This window comes from Grampus griseus (assembly GCF_964374135.1).
Source record: "Grampus griseus genome assembly, chromosome: 14".
Classification (NCBI taxonomy): domain Eukaryota; kingdom Metazoa; phylum Chordata; class Mammalia; order Artiodactyla; family Delphinidae; genus Grampus; species Grampus griseus.
This window is the reverse complement of record NC_139008.1, coordinates 23175720-23199485: the sequence shown is the minus strand read 5'-3', so window position 1 is coordinate 23199485 and position 23766 is coordinate 23175720. Positions and strand designations below refer to the sequence as shown.

The 23766-nt window shown below is 42.9% G+C and overlaps 2 protein-coding genes across 2 annotated transcripts in view; both read right to left on the bottom strand.

The window, feature by feature from the left end:
* Nucleotides 1–591: 591 nt before the first annotated feature.
* COQ7 (coenzyme Q7, hydroxylase) lies at nucleotides 592–10234 on the bottom strand. Its single transcript, XM_082670805.1, has 6 exons — nucleotides 10116–10234; nucleotides 4215–4393; nucleotides 2944–3058; nucleotides 1936–2075; nucleotides 1227–1295; nucleotides 592–793 (listed from the first exon to the last, which is right to left on the bottom strand). The coding sequence occupies exons 1-6, from the start codon at nucleotides 10186–10188 to the stop codon at nucleotides 716–718; spliced, it is 654 nt and encodes a 217-aa protein (XP_082526931.1). The 5' UTR covers nucleotides 10189–10234; the 3' UTR covers nucleotides 592–715.
* Nucleotides 10235–16107: 5873 nt separating this feature from the next.
* Nucleotides 16108–23766, bottom strand: part of TMC7 (transmembrane channel like 7) — a 50376-nt gene continuing 42717 nt past the window's right edge. Inside the window, exons 14-16 of the mRNA XM_082669569.1 lie at nucleotides 21622–21777; nucleotides 19022–19100; nucleotides 16108–18165 (exon numbers count right to left, since the gene is read on the bottom strand). Coding sequence (XP_082525695.1) covers nucleotides 18091–18165; nucleotides 19022–19100; nucleotides 21622–21777 — 310 coding nt within the window. The 3' untranslated portion in view covers nucleotides 16108–18090. The remainder of the gene's footprint in view (nucleotides 18166–19021; nucleotides 19101–21621; nucleotides 21778–23766) is intronic.

Sequence of the window (23766 nt, the reverse complement as noted above, 5' to 3'; positions counted from 1 at the left end):
TAAAGCAGAAACTAACACACCATTGTAAAGCAATTATACCCCAATAAAGATGTTAAAACAAAACAAAACAAAACAAAACAATGTCAGTCTTCCGCTTACCTGATGGGCTCAGCAGTCTTGCTTGGTCAATCTTAAACATCATTGTGTTTTAAATTACTTTGTGTTACCAGTAAACTCTTTTTTTTTTCTCTTGAAGATTTCTGTTACTTTCTTAATGATTCATTCTTAATACTTTATGAAAAAATTAACTACAGACCAAACAAGGACCAGCTTATTTTGCTATAATCTGAATGCACCTGGTGAACTGTCAGCCGTATGGCCATAAAGCAGCACAGAGAAAAATCAACACTGGAGGGGCTTCCCTGGTGGCGCAGTGGTTGAGAGTCCGCCTGCCAATGCAGGGGACACGGGTTCGTGCCCCAGTCCGGGAAGATCCCACATGCTGCGGAGCGGCTGGGCCTGTGAGCCATGGCTGCTGGGCCTGTGCGTTCGGAGCCTGTGCTCCGCAACAGGAAAGGCCACAACGGTGAGAGGCCCGCATACCGCAAAAAAAAAAAAAAAAAAAAAAAAATCAACACTGGAGAATTTTATTAACAAAAAAACCTCTCGCAGTTTATTAACAAATTCACAGAACAGTAACTGTACGTTTCCTTTTCTGCTATTGTCACTGTTAAATTACTATCATCGTTTATACACAAGGAAAAGTGGACATACTTTACAGTCTTTCTGATAAATATATTGCCACGCTGCATCCAGCCTGGATAACGCTCTTCAGAACAGCGTACGCTGGAGCCTGTTAAAAACAACAACAATAAGCAACCCAAAGAAACCTGCTCTATGTTCACCTTCAGTTGTAAGGTACTGGCCTGGCATGGCAGGGTTGGGACTTCTCTGGATAAGTAATAAGATCTAAGAAACAATTTATTTTAATTGGGGGAAAAAAAAAACCTATTCAAAAGATTGGAATGCCTCTGCTGCATCCAAAACGTTTGACCCAACTGGTTTCTCAGCTGAGAGGGAGAAAATGCTGGGTAAAAGGATAAGGAAGAGAAGCAAGAAATAAGATTCCCAGTTGGGAGAAAGCCATTTGCTGGCTCTCTGTCAAGCAATGTATTGGTTCTCTTTGTCTGACAGCCACTTTGTATCTTTCTGGGAACAGAAACCTTCCCATCCCTCATCCTTCCAAATAAGGTCACCACAAGCAAACAGTAAAAGGGGTTCCCCACCAGTTCTGCGTCGTGTTCGAGGCCTATGTCATGGTGCTCAAGCTCTTCATCCCGAAATTTCCTTATCACCTGATTAAGGAAAAAGAAATAGAAGCAAGTCAGCCTACCAGCTCCCTGCTGTTCTGACTTATTTTGGAGACTAAAGCCTCATATTATCATCTAAGACACAGGTAGGCAAACTTTTCCTACAAAGGGCCAGAGTCAGTACTTCAAGCTTTTGGGGCTGTAAGGTCCCTGTCACAACAACTCAACTCTTCCATCGTAGAGGGGACAGCAGCCATGGACATGTAGACAGATGGGTGCAGCTGTGTTCCAACAAAACTTTATTTACAGAAACAGGTGGTTGGCCACTGACTTAGCTTCAAAAAAAATTAAACAGTTCCCTTATTTGCTGTAGAAAATTTCTGAGGATATTTATTTATTTAATCTGAAGGGTTTGTACTCATGGCATTTGCTCAGAATCTATCAATGATCCGGAAGCAGAGAGAATACAGGTCTGGGCTCAGGAAACACAGGTTTCAGTCCCAGCTCTGCCCAAGCACGTGACAGGACATACGGCTTCAGCTGCCTCAGTTTGCTTGCTTTTAAAATGAGGTGCTGCCCTAGGTTTCTGAGGCATCGCAATTCCCTAACACTATTTTGTTCCTCTTACCAAACTGCATATCTGCCCTTCCCCCCGCAGCAGCCCCTTCCACAGCCAGTCAAATACCTGAAGAAGCTCTTCATACTTTTCAGGCTCCTTCTCCATCAGCATCCTGATCTGGTTGTTGTAGTGGTGTGCTATGGACTCTTCCACAGCAACTGTGCAGGCCATTGCGCCCTCCTTCCCAAGCAGGGCAGTTCCCGCACCTGGAATTGTCAGACCCAGAAGGCAAAGGATGGGGCTGATACCACTGGGGATGGAGATCAGCTGAGGCCAGGGTTTGTCACCTTGGCACCCTGGACTCTGGGGCTGGATAATTCCTTGTTGCGGGGGAATGTCCTGAACACTGTGGGCTGTTTAGCAGCACTCTTGGCCTTTACCCACTAGGTGCCAGTGGCATCCCCAGTTGTGACAACCAAAAATGTCTTTAGATGTTGCCAAGCATCCTCAGGAGCAACTTGCCCCCCTTGAAAACCATAGTTTTAGGTGGTACCAGATCACAGTGTTAAACCCTGAATCACACAGTAAGAATGTTCTTTTTTCAGTGCTTTTTCTAACCTTCCGATTATGGCAGGAGTGAGTCTTCACTGAGGGTGAGTGTGTTTTGGGTTCCTCTATACCACTGATTCCCCCCGCCACCCTTCTTTTTTTGGCCGTGTCTCGTGGCTTGCGGGATCTTAGTTCCCCAACCAGGGATTGAACCCAGGCAGTGAAAGCGCCGAGTCCCAACCACTGGACCGCCAGGGAATTCCCTGACTCCCTTTTCAAGAGTGAGCAGATCTCAGGTTTAGAACCTTCATCGGGGAACACCATCTGGCTACAACTGAATTGCTCTAGCATTTTTCCTCTCTGTTGTATTTATTTTCACTGTACCTTCTATTTATAAAAGTTCTGATTTTAAGATTCTATCTTAAATAAATGTAAGCAAAAAAAAAGTCAATTTAACTTCAGAAAAATATTAAGTAAATTAAAAGGTTGTAAGAGGACACAGCAAGAATTGTAGAAGTGGTTATTTAATGATTCAATCACCCCAGATCCCTAAGCTCACACAGGCTCTTCTGGACAGACACATACCCAGTGCAAAGCCCAGCACATTCCAAAAGGGCATCAGAATGGTTGGCCGCACCCTGAATGCAACCATCAACTCATTGAACTTTTTCAAATGGTCCTTTTCTTGATCCCACATTTTCTGTAAGAAACATAAAAACAAAGACATGCAAGCATTCCACAGAGACCGCCTGCTATATAGCAAGGAAACTAATGCCCTGTTCATGTGCGGTAAAGGAAGCAAAACGGGCAAAATGATGAGAACTGCTATTTCTCCCATTCCCCTTGAATCGTCGAAGAAAAACCCTAAACATCAGGCTACGGAGAAGAGAGTGACAGCAAACCAAAAGAAGCATCTGTAATCTTAATTCCAGAGAAGCGGACCCCAAACCATGGTGTCAGAAGAAGCTCCTCCGACCCACAACGCGCCTATTCAAGGACAACAGTGCGCACCCAAAAGAAATGAGATGTGTAGCCCATTTCAAAATCAGAAGGGCAGAATATTACATTTTATATAAGTTCCTTTCAGAGAGCCAGAAATGTATCATTTACATCAAAGAAAAAAGGGAGAATGATTATAAGAGCTAACACTTAAGAGTATGTCCTATAGCCAAGTACTGTCAAATAGCTTTACATACGTAATTAACTTAATCTGCACAACTGCTTTGTGAAGGACGAACTGTTATTATCCTCATTTTACAGACGAAGAAAGTGAGGCACAGAGAGGTTAAGTAACTTGCCCAAAGGCTCAGAGCAGGCAATTTAACATGTGCTAAGTGTCTATTACATGCCAGGCATGGTATTAGCCGCTCTACACCAGCTCATTTATTCTTCACCAAAACCTAATGAGGTGTTAACAGCTCATTTTGCAGATATGGAAATGGAGAGGTCATGTGACTTCCCCCAGGTCACACCGGGAGAGAGCTGGAATGTGAACCTTTATAGTCTGTGTGACTATAAAGCCCAGGCCCGACCGTCTGCCCCTCAATATAAAATGTCTCCACTGGTCTCCACTATGGCGGGACCACAACGTCTCACAACTGGCGCTTTTACTTAACGCTGACTCTCAGCCCTTTTTTAATCGCCCGCACCGCCCCCCACCAAGACATTTTAATACTACAGATATACTGTATGTGTTTATGTACGAAATGTATGTGCTTGATAAAAAAATAATAATATGCTTTTTACTCCTCCATCCCCACCCGCACAACCAATTCTTGCTTGCCTGGGGACAACAGTATCTCCCTTGAGAAGGCATGACCCAATGCGATTCATTACTCAGATAAAGAGGCGCCCACCTGAATGACCGGCCCGACGCTCGTCCGACCCAGCATGGCCATCTGCCCTGCGTAGATGCGGTTCGCTCCATATTCACCTGCATGATCCACCCGGATTATTCGATCCACAGCTGCCCGACTGATACTGTCTAAGGTCACTCCCGAACTGCAAAATCTGACACTGCTGCTTCTTCCATAAGCTGCAACGCAAGTGTTTATTCTCCATTACTCTCGGGTAAAACTGAGTTGTTTCCTTCATAGACAGAAGAAAGAGGCACCTTAGAGCAAAGGTCACAAATAAGCTCCCCATAGGTGGGGTACGCCCACGGGTGTATTCTGTTTAACCTGCAATGGTTTTTGTTTTGCTTTTTGAAGTAAATTAGTTACCAATATTTAAAACATAGAAGATTTTAACTAAAGATCTGGACTCTGGCTTCAATCTAAGTGTATGATGATCTAGAAATACTGATCCTGTCTTCTCACCAGGCAGTTAACGTGGTAGCTGCCTCTAGACGGGCATGGTTCTCCAGTCCACCCGCTCGTGCCAGCTTGCTCTGTTCCCAACCCTGGCTGCACAGAACCCCTAGGGAGCTCTCAAAAGCACGGATGCTCCTCCCCCGTTGATCTCTGGGAGGGGACACAGATGTTTTTGAAAAGTTCTGTACGCAAATCCTCTCTGCAGCCAAGGTTATGAACTGTAGATTTAATTTCGCCTAAAAATATCTGCACCCGTGGGCATCTGACTTTGAGAATTTAGCCTTAGAGCTTAGGTTTCATCTCATTATGGTACTTAATTCAACTGAACTCTTCCTGCTTTCAAAATATAAATTCTTCAGGATAGATTAGATTTTGTCTTTTAAAAAAATCTCCAAACAGTAACACCTTGACTGTAATCTCTGAGGCTTACATTAGGGCAGTCCCAAAGTTCTCTCCCCTAAGAGAAGAGTTTTGTAACATGTTTAGATGTATAAGGTGTTATCAACTCATTTTGAAGATATGGAAATAGAGACTCAGAGAGACCATTTAGTTTGGAATGTGAACTTTGACCTGTATTGATATCATCTTGAGATGTGTTTCAAGGCTCTTATGTATGACTACTGTGTGTTTAATAGATACTTCTTTTCATTTAGGCTAACTTGAACACCTACACAATGTGCAGAAAGTTTCATTTTGGATACATCTATAGTTTGTTTGTTTGTTTTTCCATTAAAAAAGGCTTGAGTGCTTTGGACACAGTGATGGGGTAGGCCTGATGAAATATGAGGGGGTTCTGCATTTGAACTTTTCAGGCAGGGGATTTTAAATGACTAAACAAAGGAGCAGTGGATATTAGGGGTCCGAAGCATGGTGACCCAGCTGTGATCCAGTCTTCCACATATAACCTGCTCCATCTCACCGAGCATATTTGACTCAAGAAACTGGATGGAGTCCAAGTTCTGCCAGGTGTAAGGTACCACTCACATCTGTGCCATCAGACAGTGGGTCACTGTGGTCCGTGGCCATGTTTTTATGTGGAGAATAATTTGAGACATTTGACAAAGTCAAGGTAACCTGTCTCAAGTTTTTGCCTCCAAGTCCAAGGACTGGTGCTTCCATCAGTCTGGCCTCCTTATAGAAAGATGGGGCCCAATTAAAATTGAAAACGATGAGATGACTCTATTTTTTAAAGTAATCTTGTTTGCTTGTTCTTTTATTTTGTTATTCCCATCCAGAAACGTGTTAATGGGAAAGAACTTTAAAGACAACTCAATACTCTTTTTTTTGGCCGCTCCCCATGGCTTGCGGGATCTTAGTTCCCCGACCAGGGATTGAACCCAGGCCCTCGGCAGTGAAAGCACCAAGTTCTAACCATTGGACCATTGGGAAATCCCTCAATACTCATTTTTAAGAAACCACTTACTGAGAAATAGCAAGGGGCTGAGTGCATAGGATGAGGGTGAGTTCAAACGCACATCTAACTTCTGATGGCTAGAATTATATTTCTATTAAAAACATACTTGAATTTTCCCTAGCACTGCAACACTCTTCCAGATTCAGGCACCTAATAAATGCTTTTTGGGAGTATGTGTGGAGGGTGGGGTATTGTAATATTTGCTATTTCTATCTTTTCATAATCTCTGCAAGGTCTCTTTAAAAAGTATGGGATGGATACTCCTGGATTGGAAAAATTAATATTATTTAAATGGCCAAACTACCCAGAACAATCTACAGACTTAATGTGATCCCTATCAAATTACCCACGGCCATTTTCACAGAACTAGAACGAATAATCCTAAAATTTATATGGAACCATAAACGACCCAGAATTGCCAAAGCAATCCTGAGGAAAAAGGACAAAGCTGGTGGCATAACCCTCCCAGACTTCAGACAATATTACAAGGCTACAGTAATCAAAACAGTGTGGTACTGGCACAAAAACAGACATATGGATCAATGGAATAGAATAGAGAGCCCAGAAATAAACCCACACATCTATGGCCAATTAATCTTTGCCAATTAATATACAATGGAGAAAAGACAGTCTCTTCAGCAAGTGGTGTTGGGAAAGCTGGACAGCCAAATGTAAATCAATGCATTTAGAACACACCCTTACACCATACACAAAAACCAACTCAAACTGGCTTAAAAACTTACATATTAAGACATGACACCATAAAACTCCTAGAAGAGAACATAGGCAAAACATTCTCAGACATAAATCACACCAACGTTTTCTTAGGTCAGTCTCCCAAGGCAATAGAAATAAAAGCAAAAATAAACAATGGGACCTAATCAAACTTATAAGCTTTTGCACAGCAAAGGAAACCATAAACAAAATGAAAAGACAACCTACGGACTGGGAGAAAATATTTGCAAACGATGCAACCCACAAGGGCTTAATTTCCAAAATACACAACAGTTCATACAGCTCAATAACAAAAAAACAAACAACCCAATCAAAAAATGGGCAGAAGACTTAAACAGACATTTCTCCAAAGAAGACAAACAGATGGCCAACAGACACATGAAAAGGTGCTCAACATTGCTAATTAGAAAAATGCAAATCAAAACTACAATGAGGTACCACCGTACACCCGTCAGAATGGCCATTAAAAAGTGTACAAATGGGCTTCCCTGGTGGCGCAGTGGTTGAGAGTCCGCCTGCCGATGCGGGGGACACGGGTTCGTGCCCCGGTCCGGGAAGATCCCACATGCCGCGAAGCGGCTAGGCCTGTGAGCCATGGCTGCTGAGCCTGTGCGTCTGGAGCCTGTGCTCCGCAACAGAAGAGGCCACAACAGTGAGAGGCCCGCGTACCACAAAAAAAAAAAAAAAAGTCTACAAATAACAAATGCTGGAAAGGGTGTGGAGAAAAGGGAACCCTCCTACACTGTTGGTGGGAATGTAAACTGGTGCGGCCACTATGGAGAACAATATGGAGGTTCCTCAAAAAACTAAAAACAGAGTTGCCATATGATCCAGCAATCCCACTCCTGGGCATATATCTGGACAAAACTCTAATTCGAAAAGATACATGCACCCCAATGTTCACAGCAGCGCTATTTACAATAGCCAAGACATGGAAGCAACCTAAATGCCCATCGACAGATGAATGGATAAAGAAGATGTGGTCTATCTACCTATACACACACACACACACACACACACACACACACACACACAATGGAATACTCTTCAGCCATAAAAGAGTGAAATAATGCCATCTGTAGCAACATGGATGGACCTAGAGATTATCATACTAAGTGATGTAAGACAGAGAAAGACACATACCATATGATATCACTTATATGTGGAATCTAAAATGTGAAATTATTAAGAAATTAACAAATGAACTTAAGAAAGACTCACAGACATAGAAAACAAACTTATGGTGACCAAAGGGGAAAGGGGGTGGGGGCGGGATAAATTAGGAGTTTGGGATTAGCAGATACAAACTACTATATATAAAATAAACAACAAGGTCCTACTATATAGCACAAGGAACTATATTCAATATCCTGTAATAAACCATAATGGAAAAGGAAAAAAAAAGTACAGTATGGATCACAGATTGGCAAAACATTATTTCTAAAAATCTCCTTTACCAATATAGGAGATTTTTCTCTATTTGTAACCACTTTAAAATAGTAGAAATTACATTCTGAAATTCACCACATGGTCATTAGTGTTATCTCTAGGTATTGGGGTTGACATACTAAATTTCTTCCTATTCCTTTTCTCTGTTTTTAGTTTTTCTACAGAGAACATTATTGCTATTATTATTTCCACTTTACTGTTAGTGAGAACGTACATTGGTGCAAATTGGTTTCTTAAGGGGAGGGTTGGGAAGGGAAGATTTAGCAACATATTTCTACAGTATGGATCACAGATGGGGCACAGAGCTAGAGCCAGAAAATACATATCCTGTCTCTAACACAGACCTTAGACAATTCAGAATTGCCATTTCTTACATATAAAATTGGGAATGATCAGGTTATTTCCTTTTCAAGGGAAAACACGCAATAATAAAACCTTTCTTAATGAGTTATCATGAAGGTAAAATGAGATACAGGAAGCAAAGTAACGCTTTAAATGAAAAACAATGATTCTTATTCTCGTATTGGCTCAACTAAGGAGCATTAAAAATCATGTTCAACAGTCCTGAGTTTTGCCTGCACTGTCACACACTTTAAAATAAAACTGAGAAATAATATATAAAATTGAGGCCCAGTGCTAGAAGCTCTCAAATGCATCATTTTATATTCATGTTTTCCCAAAATGTGAAACACATACCTATGATGGTACCTAGGAGGTTTCATGTGGTTTATAGGAAGACCTTAAGTGGCTATGAACATGCATTAAATAACACCCATGTTTTTCAGCAAGAGTTATTCTCTTCCAATTTTTTTGTCTTCATCAAGGAGATGGTCTCAGTTTACAGCTGACACATCTTAAACGTCTTCCTAACACTTGCTAACCTCCCTTTCTTACCAGAAAGAAAGATGATCTTGGGTTCAAGCCTTGGTAGGCAACAGTATCTAACACAATAACTTCTTGTTTTCAGCGTATTTATTTTTTATGATTACTTTTCTTGGGACAGGCGATACTGGTTTTCTGTTTACCATAAGGATCTAGTTTCCGTGACATTACTTAATTTAAAATGGGACACGGTTTAGGGGGAAAAAAAAACCTTTAGTAATCAAAATACAAGTGGTATTGCTATAAGGCAAAAGTCGTCAAGGTGGTACACGAATGATTTAACTTTGAGAAAATGACCTCACAATTTTCTGAGGCAGCTCGGATGAAATGAGGAAAGGAGGAGCCAGGATCCAGGCCTAAGTTTCCCTACTCCCAATTCGATACTCCTTCTAATACCCTGGTGCCTCTCAAACTTGCAAATGCACACGAATCATTCGAAGGTCTTGTTAAAATACTGACATAGCGATCCAGTAGGTCAGGGGAGGGACCTGAGAATCCGCGTTTCTAACAAGCTCCGGGGTGAGGAGTGGAGGTGTCGGGGGCAAGCGGACGCTGCTGGTCATAGGACTACCTACGAGGCCCTGAGCAAAGGCTACGAGGAGGACACCCCCACCCCCCCGTCCCCGGGACACTAAACTTTTAAGGTCGCCAACTGTCCTCAGTCCGGAACGCCGACCACACCTGCAGTGACGTCACGTAACAGGTGCGCAATTAGGTCATCCCCAATGCGCCGACCCGGAACCGGCGCTCCAGACGGTTACTGCGGAAAACCACCCCACTTCCCGCCCAGCGGACCCGCGGCGCACTACTGGCCTAGCCCCGCTTTTCCAGCCGCTCAGTCGCGCTCCGTCGCAGCCCTGTGACGTAGTGAACGTCTTCCCCGTGACCTCTCCGACCCAAGCCTCAGGAGAAAATTCCCTGGCTCGCCGGCACGGGGCGGGGCCACGGTAATGCTCCCCCTTTACCTGAGAGGGACCTCGGGGCGCCCGTGCGCAGCTGCCACAGACAGCAAGCCGCCGCCGCCCGGGTGCAGCTCATTGCCGCGGCAACAGCGGAACCACTTCTTGAACAGAGCAACCGTGCCCTTGTCGCAGACTGATGACGCACGGCCGACGTAAGGCAGATAAGACCCGCTCTTGCCTCGGTGGAAACGCCCTGGGCCACCTGCTTCCACTCGATTGGTTGGAAACGTCAAATGAAAAGATTCTATTGGATGAGATCACTATCAATCACTCAGACCGACCGGGTAAAGGGTTGCCATGGAGATGAGAATGCTAAATTGTTCTTTCAAAGATCCCGACGGGGTAAAGATTACTCTACTCAGTTCCTGGGAAGGAGGACCATGAAGGAATTGTTTACTGGCATAGCCATTGTGTTTTATGCTTTACCAATATAGGAGATTTTTCTCTATTTGTAACCACTTTAAAATAGTAGAAATTACATTCTGAAATTCACCACATGGTCATTAGTGTTATCTCTAGGAATTGGGGTTGACATACTAAATTTCTTCCTACTCCTTTTCTCTATTTTTAGTTTTTCTACGGAGAACATTTATTATTGCTATTATTATTTCCACTTTACTGTTAGTGAGAACGTACATTGGCGCAAATTGGTTTCTTAAGGGGAGGGTTGGGAAGGGAAGGTTTAGCAACATATTTCTTACTTTTAAGTCTATATCCAATCTGACAATGTAGACTCATCAATTGTAACAAATGTATCACTCTGGTGGGGGAGTCGGTGCATGTGTGGAGGCAGGGGGTATATGGGAAATCTCTGTACCTTCCTCAATTTTGCTGTGAACCTAAAACTGCTGTAAAAAAATAAAGTCTTAAGAAAAAAAAATTTGGACACTTTAAAAAATGCATATCCACTGATACAACAGTCCTACTTCTAGGAATCTATGGAACAGAAATAATTTTTCGAATGTGTAATGTATATGAGGGCAAAAAATCAAAGGTGCATACCTGAAAGGATGTACGGCAAAACGTTTAATAATGGTAACTTCAAGGGGTTGGGATAGTGAGAAGGGGGCTTTCATTTTTTACTTTACACCCTTGGAATATACATATATATATATATATATATATATACCTCTTTATTGGAGTATAATTGCTTCACAATGCTGTGTTAATTTCTGTTGTACAACAAAGTGAATCAGCCATATGCATATATATATCCCCATATCCCCTCCCTCCCACCCTCCCTATTCCACCCCTCTAGGTCGTCGCAAATCACTGAGCTGATCTCCCTGTGCTATGCAGCTGCTTCCCACTAGCTATCTTACGTTTGGAAGGGTATATGTGTCGACGCTACTCTCACTTCACCCCAGCTTCCCCCTCCCCCAGCCCCCCCCCCCGTCCTCAAGTCCATTCTCTATGTCTGTGTCTTTATTCCTGCCCTGCCACTAGGTTCATCACCACCATTTTTTTTTAATTCCATACATATGCGTTAGTATACGGTATTTGTTTTTCTTTCTAACTTACTTCACTCTGTATGACAGACTCTAGGTCCATCTACCTCATTACAAATAACTCAATTTTGTTTCTTTTTATGGCTGAGTAATATATGTGCCGCATCTTTATCCATTCATCTGTTGATGGACATTTAGATTACTTCCATGTCCTGGCTATTGTAAATAGTGCTACAGTGAACATTGTGGTACATGTCTCTTTTGGATTTATGGTTTTCTCAGGGTACATGCTCAATAGTGGGATTGCTGGGTCATATGGTAGTTCTATTTTTAGTATTTTAAGGAACCTCCATACTGTTCTCCATAGTGGTTGTATCAACGTACATCCCCACCAACAGTGCAGGAAAGTTCCCTTTTCACCACACCCTCTCTAGTATTTATTATTTCTAGATTTTTTTAATATAAATTTTTATTTATTTATTTTTGGCTGTGTTGGGTCTTCGTTTCTGTGTGAGGGCTTTCTCTAGTTGCGGTGAGCAGGGCCCACTCTTCATCGCGGTGCGCGGACCTCTCACTGTCGCGGCCTCTCGTTGCGGAGCACAGGCTCCAGACACGCAGGCTCAGTAGTTGTGGCTCATGGGCCCAGTTGCCCTGCGGCATGTGGGATCTTCCCGGACCAGGGCTCGAACCCGTGTCCCCTGCATTGGCAGGCGGATTCTTAACCACTGCGCCACCAGGGAAGCCCTATTTCTAGATTTTTTGATAATGGCCATTCTGACTGGTGTGAGGTGATACCTCATTGTAGTTTTGATTTGCATTTCTCTAATGATTAGTGATGTTGAGCATCTTTTCATGTGCCTTTTGGCCATCTGTGTGTCTTTTTTGGTGAAATGTCTCTTTAGGTCTTCCGCCCATTTTTTAATTGGATTGTTTGTTTTGATATTGAGCTCCATGAGCTGTTTGTATATTTTGGAGATTAATCCTTTGTCCGTTGTTTCATTTGCAAATATTTTCTCCCATTCTGAGGGTTGTCTTTTCATCTTGTTTATGGTTTCCTTTGCTGTGCAAAAGCTTTTAAGTTTTATTAGGTCCCATTTGTTTATTTTTATTACTCGAGGAGGTGGTTCAAAAAAGATCTTGCTGTGGTTTATGTCAAAGAGTGTTTTTCCTATGTTTTCCTCTAAGAATTTTACAGTGTCCTGTCTTACATTTAGGTCTTTAATCCATTTTGAGTTTATTTTTGTGTATGGTGTTAGGGAGTGTTCTAATTTCATTCTTTTACATGTAGCTATCCTATTTTCCCAGCACCACTTACTGAAGAGGCTATCTTTGCTCCATTGTATGTTCTTGCCTCCTTTGTCATAAATTAGGTGACCATATGTGTGTGGGTTTATCTCTGGGCTTTCTATCCTGTACCATTGATCTATATTTCTGTATTTGTGCCAGCACCATACAGTCTTGATTACTGTAGCTTTGTAGTATAGTTTGAAGTCGGGGACCCTGATTCCTCCAACTCCGTTTTTCTTTCTCAAGATTTCTTTGGCTATGGGCTTCCCTGGTGGTGCAGTGGTTAAGAATCCTCCTACCAATGCAGGGGACACGGGTTCAAGCCCTGATCTGGGAAGATCTCACATGCCATGGAGCAACTAAGCCCATGCGCCACAACTACTGAGCCTGCGCTCTAGAGCCTGCGAGCCACAACTACTGAGCCCGCGCGCTGCAACCACTGAAGCCCACACGCCTAGAGCCTGTGCTCCACAACGAGAAGCCAATGCAATGAGAAGCCCGCGCACTGCAGCGAAGAGTAGCCGCCACTCACCACAACTAGAGAAAGCCCACGCACAGCAATGAAGGCCCAACGCAGCCATAAATAAATAAATAAATAAAAGATTGCTTTGGCTATTCAGGGTCTTTTGTGTTTCAATTACCCGTTACTATAAAATATTTAAGATACACTGCCATTGTAAAAATAATGTTGCTAATTGTTTTCAAATTAACACACTGCAATAATTTAAAATTATGATTGACTATTATATACCTTTTTAAATCCAAAGAGTTGGTGAAAGTGAGGGTGTTGTAACATTCTCATGTAAAGCTCCTGAGTATAAATCTAGCTCTCAAAAGCCTTAAAATCTTGGCCGTAATCCCATTTCCAGGTCTCTGTTTCAAAAGAAAAATATATATATATATTGACAAAGATTTGTGTGTCTCGGGCTTCCCTGGTGGCGCAGTGGTTGAGAGTCCGCCTGCCGATGCAGGGGACACGGGTTCGTGCCCCGGTCCGGGAAGATCCCACATGCCGCGGAGCGGCTGGGCCCGTGAGCCATGGCCGCTGAGCCTGCGCGTCCGGAGCCTGTGCTCCGCAACGGGAGAGGGGGAGAGGCCACAACAGTGAGAGGCTCGCGTACAGCAAAAAAAAAAAAAAAAAAAAAAAAAAGATTTGTGTGTCTCATTTATTGTCAGGGACATTTGAAAACAAAATGTTAAGCAGCAAGGGAATGTTAAAAAAAATGTGGGGACTTCCCCAGTGGCCCAGTGGTAAGACACTGCCTTCCAATGCAGGAGGTGTGGGTTCGATCCCTGGTTGGGGAACTAAGATCCCACATGCCGTGGGGTGCGGCCAAAAACTTAAAAAAAAATTGTGATCCATCTGTATGATGTTATGTAACCTACTGAAATGCTTATAAAGAACTTTGGATAAAATGAGAAAACACTTATGAAAAAGAAATGAGAATACCAATTTTTTTCTTTCTCTTCTTTTCATCCTCCCTCCCTCCCTCTGTTCTTTCTACCTTAAAGGGAATTTGCCAAGACTAACAGTGGATGTCCACACATATTGCTCATACATGATTTTTACTTTTGTTTTCTCTGTAGCTTTCAACGTTCCCTTTATTTTCTATAATAAACAAGTATTTTTGTAATGAGAATACAAAATTTCATAAAGAAAAGGCTTATTATTCCCTAATTCAATCCTCAAAAATAGAAGTGAATGCCTATATTATTTTTCCTTTTTTTTTTTTTTTTTTTTGCGGTAGGCGGGCCTCTCACTGCTGTGGCCTCTCCCGTTGCGGAGCACAGGCTCCGGACGTGCAGGCTCAGCGGCCATGGCTCACGGGCCCAGCCGCTCCGCGGCATGTGGGATCTTCCCAGACCGGGGCACGAACCCATGTCCCCTGCATCGGCAGGCGGACTCTCAGCCACTGTGCCACCAGGGAAGCCCTATTTTTCCATTTTAAAGATAAGGGATCTTTATCTCACAGTGGTAAAGACACCTGTACAAAATTACACAAAGTACAAAGCCATTCTATGTCCCCAGCACATCCCATGCATTGGAAAGACAATACACCAAATGGAATTTACTAATAAAGCAACACCCTATATAAAGAAGACACATTCAGAAGTTCTATCTTCCTAGGGATCAGACCTTGCAGTGCCATCCCAGGAAATTAATTCCTTTCTTCTCCAATACTTACTCAAGTGGGTATATACAATCAGATATGTAGCTGCAAGAATTTACTTTGCTAACTTAAGAGTTAATGCAAACTAAAGACTTGCCAAACTGGATTCTTCTCTTTGCTGGAATTAGAATATTTTGTGATTGCCAGAAAGTGCAAGGCCACCTTGATAAAGAACAAGAACCTGAAGCCAATGGGACAGAACAGAGAAAAGAGAAATGTTTGCATGTACTTTCAAAATTCCAGCTCCGAGTACTTGTAATGAGGTGTGTGTGGGGTCCGGGGCAGGCGGATGGGAGGAGGGAGTGACTGAAAACTAAGTATCCAGTATTGGTGAATGATTATGAAAGTATACACTGACACAATGGAAGAATACCATGTAGTCATTAAAAAGAATGAGTAGCTACTCTCCATATAAAGATCTTCAAGATGTTATTAAGGAGAAAAAATGGAAAAGCTCATAAATAAATAAATATCACACATACAACTACAGATACATATCTGCTTGAATATATAAATTTCTGGGAGAATAAAATAAGCATTATTAGCAGTGCTTCCCTCTGGAGGTGGGATGGGGAGTCTTGAAATAACTTTATGTCTTTTAAGTTTAAAACACACACACAGGGCTTCCCTGCTGGCGCAGTGGTTGAGAGTCCGCCTGCCGATGCAGGGGACACGGGTTCGTGCCCCGGTCCGGGAAGATCCCACATGCCGCGGAGCGGCTGGGCCCGTGAGCCATGGCCGCTGAGCCTGCGCGTCTGGAGCCTGTGCCCCACAACGGGAGAGGCCACAACAGTGAGAGGCCCGCGTACCGCAAAAAAAAAAACCAAAACAAAACACACACACACACACACACACACACACACACACACATCCCTCCTTGGCTTAAAAGCAAGTCTTAAAAGCACTCATTTGATGATTTTCTATAATTGAACACTTCTTTCTTCTGATTCTAGGAAAAGGTAAAGAGCAACTTTACAAACTGTTACAGCTTTCATGATCACCTGACTGCTAACAAGACGCCTCCAAGAATTCAAATACACAGAATCACATTTTAAAACCTTCAAGACATAGTTTAATCAGTAGTTGTAATGCACATTTGTTAGCGAGAGCTGCACTTTAACAATTATACAGACGTCATCTGCAGTTATTAAAGTTATCAAAATATATAAAAACATTCAAGTAAGAAGTATGCAAATTAGCAGCATTTAACTAAAATGAATATATTAGCATATTTCAGTATAATAATAGGGAAAGAAAACAGAGCTTCCATCTCACACACACACACACACACACACACACACACACCACAGAAAACTTGACTGTTTTCAGAAGCATGGTGAAGGCAAGAATGTTATACATATAAATTCTCTAGGCAAAAATGCCAACAATTTAGAATTTTTTAAAAGTGAGGATGGAATGAACTTCCGTTTGCTCAAAATTCCATGATACTAGTTATTAGACTTAAAAATTCATAAACCTTAACAAGATAAGAAAAGAAAACCTCATCAGTTTTATAGGTATAAAAATATCCCGTGTTAATACTACCTGTAGAAGAGCAGGAAAAAAAAACTTTGGCAAAGGGACAAGTACACAGAAGTATGTTAACTATGGTGAGCTTGTTTTGCTTCTCAGAGCAAGGAGTCAATCATTTTTGAGTAATGGGGGGAGGGGGGGAAATATACTTCACAGCAGCAGCTTTCTAAAACCTGCACCCACCTTTAAATTCCAGGCTACCCCCAGGAAAGGTTTAGAGCCAGTGAAAGGAAGGAAAACCATAGAAGGAAGGTACACACGGTCGTTACAAAACTACAGTACTTTGAAAAAGATTCTGAAGGTATTAGAATGAAAACTGCTTACATTAAACCATAATCTAAAAAAAAAAAAAAAACCATAATCTAGGCTTATATTAAAAGGTTTAAAGCTATCAGTTTCAGTGATGAGGTATTTATCGCAGACGGTTTTTATGGTAACGGAAATCTGAAGAGATACTCTGCATGTTTTGTAAAATAAAATTAAAAATTTTAAGCACAAGAGAAACAACAGCCCTTACAAATATGAATACGTACATTTAAGACGCCCGCATTCAGTCTAGTTTGGTCCACCGGCACAGGCTGGCCTGATGCTGCAACCCACATGCCGAAACACTCAAAGACTCAACGGTCCTTTCCAGCCTGGCTCCGAACCATGAAGTGTGATTGAGAGACCTCAGTGCAGGAAGGGAAACGGCTTTTGGAAGACTGAGAGACAAACTTTGCCTCTCCATACGGATGGCACTCTGCCAAGTCCCCAAACCCAGGACTAGAGGGACGGAAGTTTTGTGGCTATCCAGGCCCTTAAAGGCAGTTTGCCCTGAGTAACAAAGCTGTGGCAAAATGCCCAGGAAGCTACGAAATCCTGGCTGCCATCCTGCCGCTGTTCCCCTCTTCATAGGGCTCAATCCAGGGCACTCGGGGCCTTGTTCATTCGCACAGCAGGAAGGGCTTTTCTCTACTAGAATATTATTCTCATATTACATATTCTCATGTAGCTGAAATTACATAACCATCCTCTTCATGCTCCCACCATCTGGTCCAAACATCACAATTCAAGGGTTTCTCCATTTCAAAAAAATCGAGTCTCCATTCTAAGTCTACAGAACCATCCTAGAGAGTCACTACTTCTTAAGGAACACCTCTCAGCCTAAACCCCCAGAACCTGGCTCCAAAGAACTAACCCAGGCTCATGGATAGATGACCTCTACAGTTAACTTTAAAAGACAATACAAATAAGCTTGTAGAACTATAAATGGTCTCTCCGCAATTTTGGTTGAAAACCTTCAATGGCTTCAGCGTTTTGGTTGAGCCTGAGCTGCTGGGCCTCAGGCAAACCTACTTTTCTAAGTCCCTAAAGCATTAAACAGGGGCTGGGTTATGTAAACACAGGCACTGGAGCTGCACGTATGGAACCACTTGCAGGAAAGGCCCAAATTCCAGAAAAATATATTTAAAAATTTCTGCTAAAACGTCAGGTAGATGGTGTAGGCTGGCAGGTCACCAGGCCAGCCTGTAAACCGCACACTGCAGCATCTCCCCGTCAGTCTAGCCGGTTCCTCATATCCCTCTGGGCTTCTGTTAGTTTCTGGATTAGATAACGCTTGTCACGACTTTCCTAAAAACACAGACAGGTTCAAGAGCACATTCAATATATTTGGAAACAAATATCATTATTTCGACCTAAGAAATTACCTATCAGACTTGGTAGGTAATAACCACTGGACCATGGCAATGACCTCCAAATTGCCTCTTTCACTCTTCCTCCCTCCCCAGCCCCTGGTCCACAAAGCGGCCTTGTAAAAATGTTCCTTTAAAAATGAACATCAGACTTTTACTTACCACCCTCCAATGGCTTCCCATCACACTCAGAATTAAACCCAAACTTCCCACCAGAGCCCTCAGGTGATGCTGTGACCCCAGCTATGCTGTGACTCTAGCATCGCCTTGCCTCTCCCCATCATCCTGCACCCTCCAGCCACACCGCCCTTCCCCCTGGGCCCAGCAGTGCCCAGCTCACTCCTCAATGCACCCTCTGCCTGTTACTCTCATGCCCAAGACCTCCCATAATTGGCGCCTCTCATCATTCGAGTCTCAGCTCCACCATCGCCGCCTCCAAAGAGGCCTTCCGTGGCCACCATCTCAGCAGCAGACGGTCCACCCGCCACTCTAACTACCTCTCTGTATCATCATCATACCAGTTATCGCAATTGGAATTTATCTCTTTTCTTTAACTACTAAGCAGCCTTGTCTCTCTTCTTCACCTGTGTATCCCAGCACAGTATGAGGATACAAATGTTGAGGGAATGGATGAGTCAGGGAATGAATGGGGCTGGAGGAGGCCGAGCCTGAAGGCAGGGTTCTGGGGGAGTGGTGATGGGAAATCCCACCCTCTCCCTGGGAAGAGCTCCCCATTCCTTTCAGTGTCCTGGGTAAATGTCCCAGCCTTGTCCCTGGGATCGGTGCTTCCTTACCAGGGACAGCTGCTCTCGGAGCTGGACAACCACCCGCTTATGCGCTCCTGCTAGGGCGATGAAGTAGAACATGACGAGACTGCAACAAAAGGCGAGAGGTCACTAGGGAGTTTGTACCATCTGAAGGCCACTGGAAAACAACCCGACACACTTCGCCTGGAACAGTTTTACTTTTGTTAGAAAAAAAGAAAGAAAACCCTCACGTCTCCCAAGCAGAGGGCATCAGAAACAGCCAGAGGTATACATCTGAAACTAGCACAACATTGTAAACCAACTATACTCCAACAAAAAGAAAAGAAAAAATGAAACAGGCAGAGGGGTTTTATTGGGCAGTGGCAGCAGAGACTGATTCCTGCCTTGCTTTCTAGAGTTAATATTAAACGCTGCTGAGGCTCCCCTGGCACACACATGAGAGGGGAGAGAGGAGGAGATGGGCCAGAAGGCCAGCTCAGCACAGAAAGAACTGGCTGTGGGTGATCACTGTGGAACCTCCCTGGCCTCAGTTTCCTCATCTATAAAATGGGGATAATAGAGGAAAATCCAGTGATAACAAGCCTAAGATAATACAATTTTGAATAAAAGCGACTGGCAATTGGTTCCTGTTTTCTGTGCAGGGGAGGTGGCTGCCTGTCCAGTCTCCCCAGAGAGGGCTGAGGGCCATGGGAATCAGTGATGTCAGTCTTCTCTTCTGGAAGTCCTCATGGCCAAGGACAAGAATGACCCCCAAAGATGTGGAAGCCAGATCAGGTAACCACCACCAGATGGTGCCGGCCAAACCACAGCTGGGGTGAATCGATTAGGATGGAACCGCTGGACTCTGAGATCCTTGCAATTCCAGGCTAACTGGCTGCAACCCCACATCATTTTATGAATATCAAAGGTATCCTGCCTTTAACAAATGAATTCTTTAACCCCTTTCTTGCATTATGGTGGGGTTTTCCTCTAATAATATCTATATCGTAGGATAACTGTGCTGATTGCATGAGTTAATACATGTAAGCTACAATCAGTTCCAGTGATTTGTGGTACTTCTCTTCTGTTCTATAGTCTCCAGGAACACTGAACCAGTGCCCCGGGGGGAAATACAGAATAGGTTCCTTTATGCCCCTGGTCACAACATTCTTGTCAACTGATCAATACTGTGTTTTATGTTTCTTGAGAGAGAAGGTTATTAATACATAATCCTGTTTCTGTTTCAAGACACCTTATTTAATATCACTGAACTCACAGCCAACAGCACCATGACACGTGCCTGAATGAAGCTTATCTAACACACATATGTTCTTCATAAAACCCATCCCAGCCTTCTTGCACTTAGGAACCCCAGACAGCACTTCAGCTCTATGCGTGAACAGTGAAATCACCAACCAAAAGCACAAAATGCAAGAAACATCGCACTAAATGGATCACAAAAAGGACACTTAAGTTACAGTCTGAGCTATGGTTTGAATATTTGTGTCCCCCTCAAATTCATATGTTGCAAAATCCTAATCCCAAGGTGATGGTATTAGAACGTGGGGCCTTTGGGAGGTGATTAGGTCATGAGGAGCCCTCACAAATGGGATTAGTGCCCTTATAAAAGGGACTCCAGAGAGCACCCTAGTCCCTTCTGCCATATGAGAATACAAGAAGTCTGTAAGCAGGACGAGGCTCTTCATCCGACCATGCTGGCACTTTGATCTTGGACTTCCAGCCTCCAGAACCGTAAGAAATAAACTTCTGTTGTTGGGCCACCCAGTCTATGATATTTCACTATGGCAGCCCAAAGGCACTGAGACACTGTGCATCAGGCAACTCAAATTTTTTACTACTCTATGCATGTCTACAAATAATCACCAAAAACAACACCATTAGTACTGATTTTGGGGTTACAAAAATATTTTAGCTAGTAAGCACATTTGCAATACAGAAAAAAATTACGGAATTTATGAATAATGAGAATGGGCTGTAATCAGAACAATGCCTAGTACAAAGTAAGTCCTCAACAGATATTTGTGATTAGAATTACACTCAAAGTGAATCACTGCACAAAATCCCTCGTCGCCCCTGCACCCAACACTTGTCATTTATCGAGCCTTCACTAAAGGCCAGGTCCTCTGCTAAGCACTTCACCATGTGTCCTTCTTCTCACAGCCCTACGAGGTGTGTGCCATTCTTATTCCCATTTTCCAGGTGAGGAAATCGAGGCTCAGAGAGGGTATGTGATGACCTGAGGCCACACAGCTTGTAAGTGGTAGAGCCAGGGTTCAAGTGCATGCTTCTAGTCTGGTGCTCTTCTCTCAGCCCAGTTACCAGTTCCTTTTCCAAAGAGCAACTAATTTTGTGAATAATCAGTAATATAATAATAGGCAACATTTCTTGGGTTATATTTTATAACTCAGGCTTCTGGCTAATTACAAGTGGGATCTCCCTGAACCTGCTCAGTGACCCTCTGAAAGAATTACTACTGGTCTTATTTTGACATCTTAGAGATGGAAAAGTGTGGCTCAGAGAGGTTTGGTACCATATCAAGAGGCGCGGGTGAGCTCCATTTTCCAGCGGAGAGGAGCCCACCAGCCACAGTGGAAAATACCTGCAGAATCCAGGTGGTTCTCACTCACCAGAGGATCATGAAGAAAGGCACTGCGAAGGCTTCCGACGTGATGCCATGGACCAGAGACTGCAGCGAGCTGGGGAAGGTGCTCACCATCTTGGGGACCACCTCCCAGGTGGTGTTGAAGTTGGTGAAGGGCCCACAGGCTTTGGAGGAAGGGATGCTACCAGGACACAGAGCACGGGGCTCAGGGCCAGGCCTGCAGCACAGGCTGAGCATCCCTCCTCTGCGTACCCACAAAGCTTTGTTAACAGTGACCCACAAGGATCCGCCTGACCTCATGGGCCTTCTGGAATATTCTGGTCAAAAATGCTTACCCTGAAATCTCATCAAGTCTCTAGACCTGACTTCCAGTTTATAGGAAATTCAGGACAGAAGGTCAAGTTTAAAAATAAGAGTTACCATATGATCCTGCAATCCCACTCCTGGGCATACACCTGGAGCAAACTCTAATTCAAAAAGATACATGCATACCCATGTCCATAGCAGTACTATTTACAGTAGCCAGGACGTGGAAGCAATCTAAGTATACATCAACAGATGAATGGATAGGAAGCGCACACACACACACACACACACACACACACACACACACAGAGTGGAATATTACTCAGCCATAAAAAAGAATGAAATAATGCGATTTGCAGCAACATGGATGGACCTAGAGATTATCATACTAAGTGAAGTAAGCCAGACAGAGAAAGACAAATATCATATGATATTGCTTATATGTGGAATCTAAAAAAAAGATACAAATGAACTTATTTACAATACAGAAATAGACCCACAGACATAGAAAACTAACTTATGGTTACCAAAGGCGAAGGCCGGTGGGTAGGGATAAATTAGGAGTTTGGGATACACACTACTATATGTAAAACAGATAACCAACAAAGACCTACTGTATAGCACAGGGAACTATACTCAATATTTTGTAATAATCTAAAAGGGAAAAGAATGTGAAAAAGAAAAAGCCATATATATACGGCTGAATCACTTTGCTGTACACCTGAAACTAACACAACATCGTAAATCAACTATACTTCAAAAAGAAAAAAGAACCTGTTACTTGAAGATAGCTACTCTGGTGATATTTTAGAACAACAATAAATTGAGCACCAGAAATTTAAAAAAGAAGAAGAAGGTCAAGTTAAATGACACTGTGAGAAAGCAATCAGACAACTCCAGAATGTGGGGAGTCTGCCCTTCAGTCTCTTAATTTAGTGGTGAGGAAACTGAAGAATCAAAGACTAAGGAGACATCGCAACCAAAAGTAATGAGCAAAACTTGAAAGATCTTCATTTAAAAAATAAAGCTATAAAAGATTATCTTGGGACTGGAGAAATTTGAAAATGGCAGGAATATGATATTGGCATTAATTTTCTTACGTGTGATAATGTTATTGTGGATATGTAGAACGGAGAATGTCCTTATTTTTAGGAACTGCATGTTCAAGTATTTAGGAATGAAATGTCATGATGCCTACAGCTTAATTTCAAATGGTTCATCATCACACACACAAAAAATGTATGTATATACAGAGAGAAAACAAACGTAGCAGAATGTTAACAGCTGGGACAGCCAGGAAAAGGGTATATAAATTTTCATTGTTGTTTTTTTCAACTTTTCTATAGATTAAAATTTTTCAAAATAAAAAGCAGGGAAAAATAAAATTACAATGGAAAAAATTAAATTAAGGCTTACAGGAATTGCCTACATTCTTATCATAAAGTTCTGTGTAGGAAATATTCCACTGCAGCTCTATTTTAGGGATAAAAATAGATTCCTGGAAACAACCTAAATGTTGTTTAAGGAAATGGATGAACAATTTATGATCCATTCATACAACAGAATAAAGAACCACTGAGAGAGAGACAAACACATACAGATATGACTGTCTTAGACAGAAACTAAGTAGTTAGGAAATAGAATTGGAGAATGAACTTCCGCCATATACTCTTTTATACTTTTTTTTTTTTATTTGGTACGCGGGCCTCTCACTGGTGTGGCCTCTCCCGTTGCGGAGCACAGGCTCCGGACGTGCAGGCTCAGCGGCCGTGGCTCACGGGCCCAGCCGCTCCGCGGCATGTGGGATCTTCCCGGACCGGGGCACGAACCCGTGTCCCCTGCATCGGCGGGCGGATTCTCAACC

Coding starts and splice junctions, on each gene's coding strand:
- COQ7 (XM_082670805.1), bottom strand. CDS start 10,188: ATGAGCTGCACCCGGGCGGCGGCGGCTTGCTGTCTGTGGCAGCTGCGC. Junction 2,076..2,943: donor TGTGCTGGGCTTTGCACTGG/GTATGTGTCTGT, acceptor TGACAATTCCAG/GTGCGGGAACTGCCCTGCTT. Junction 1,296..1,935: donor AGTATGAAGAGCTTCTTCAG/GTATTTGACTGG, acceptor TTCCTTAATCAG/GTGATAAGGAAATTTCGGGA.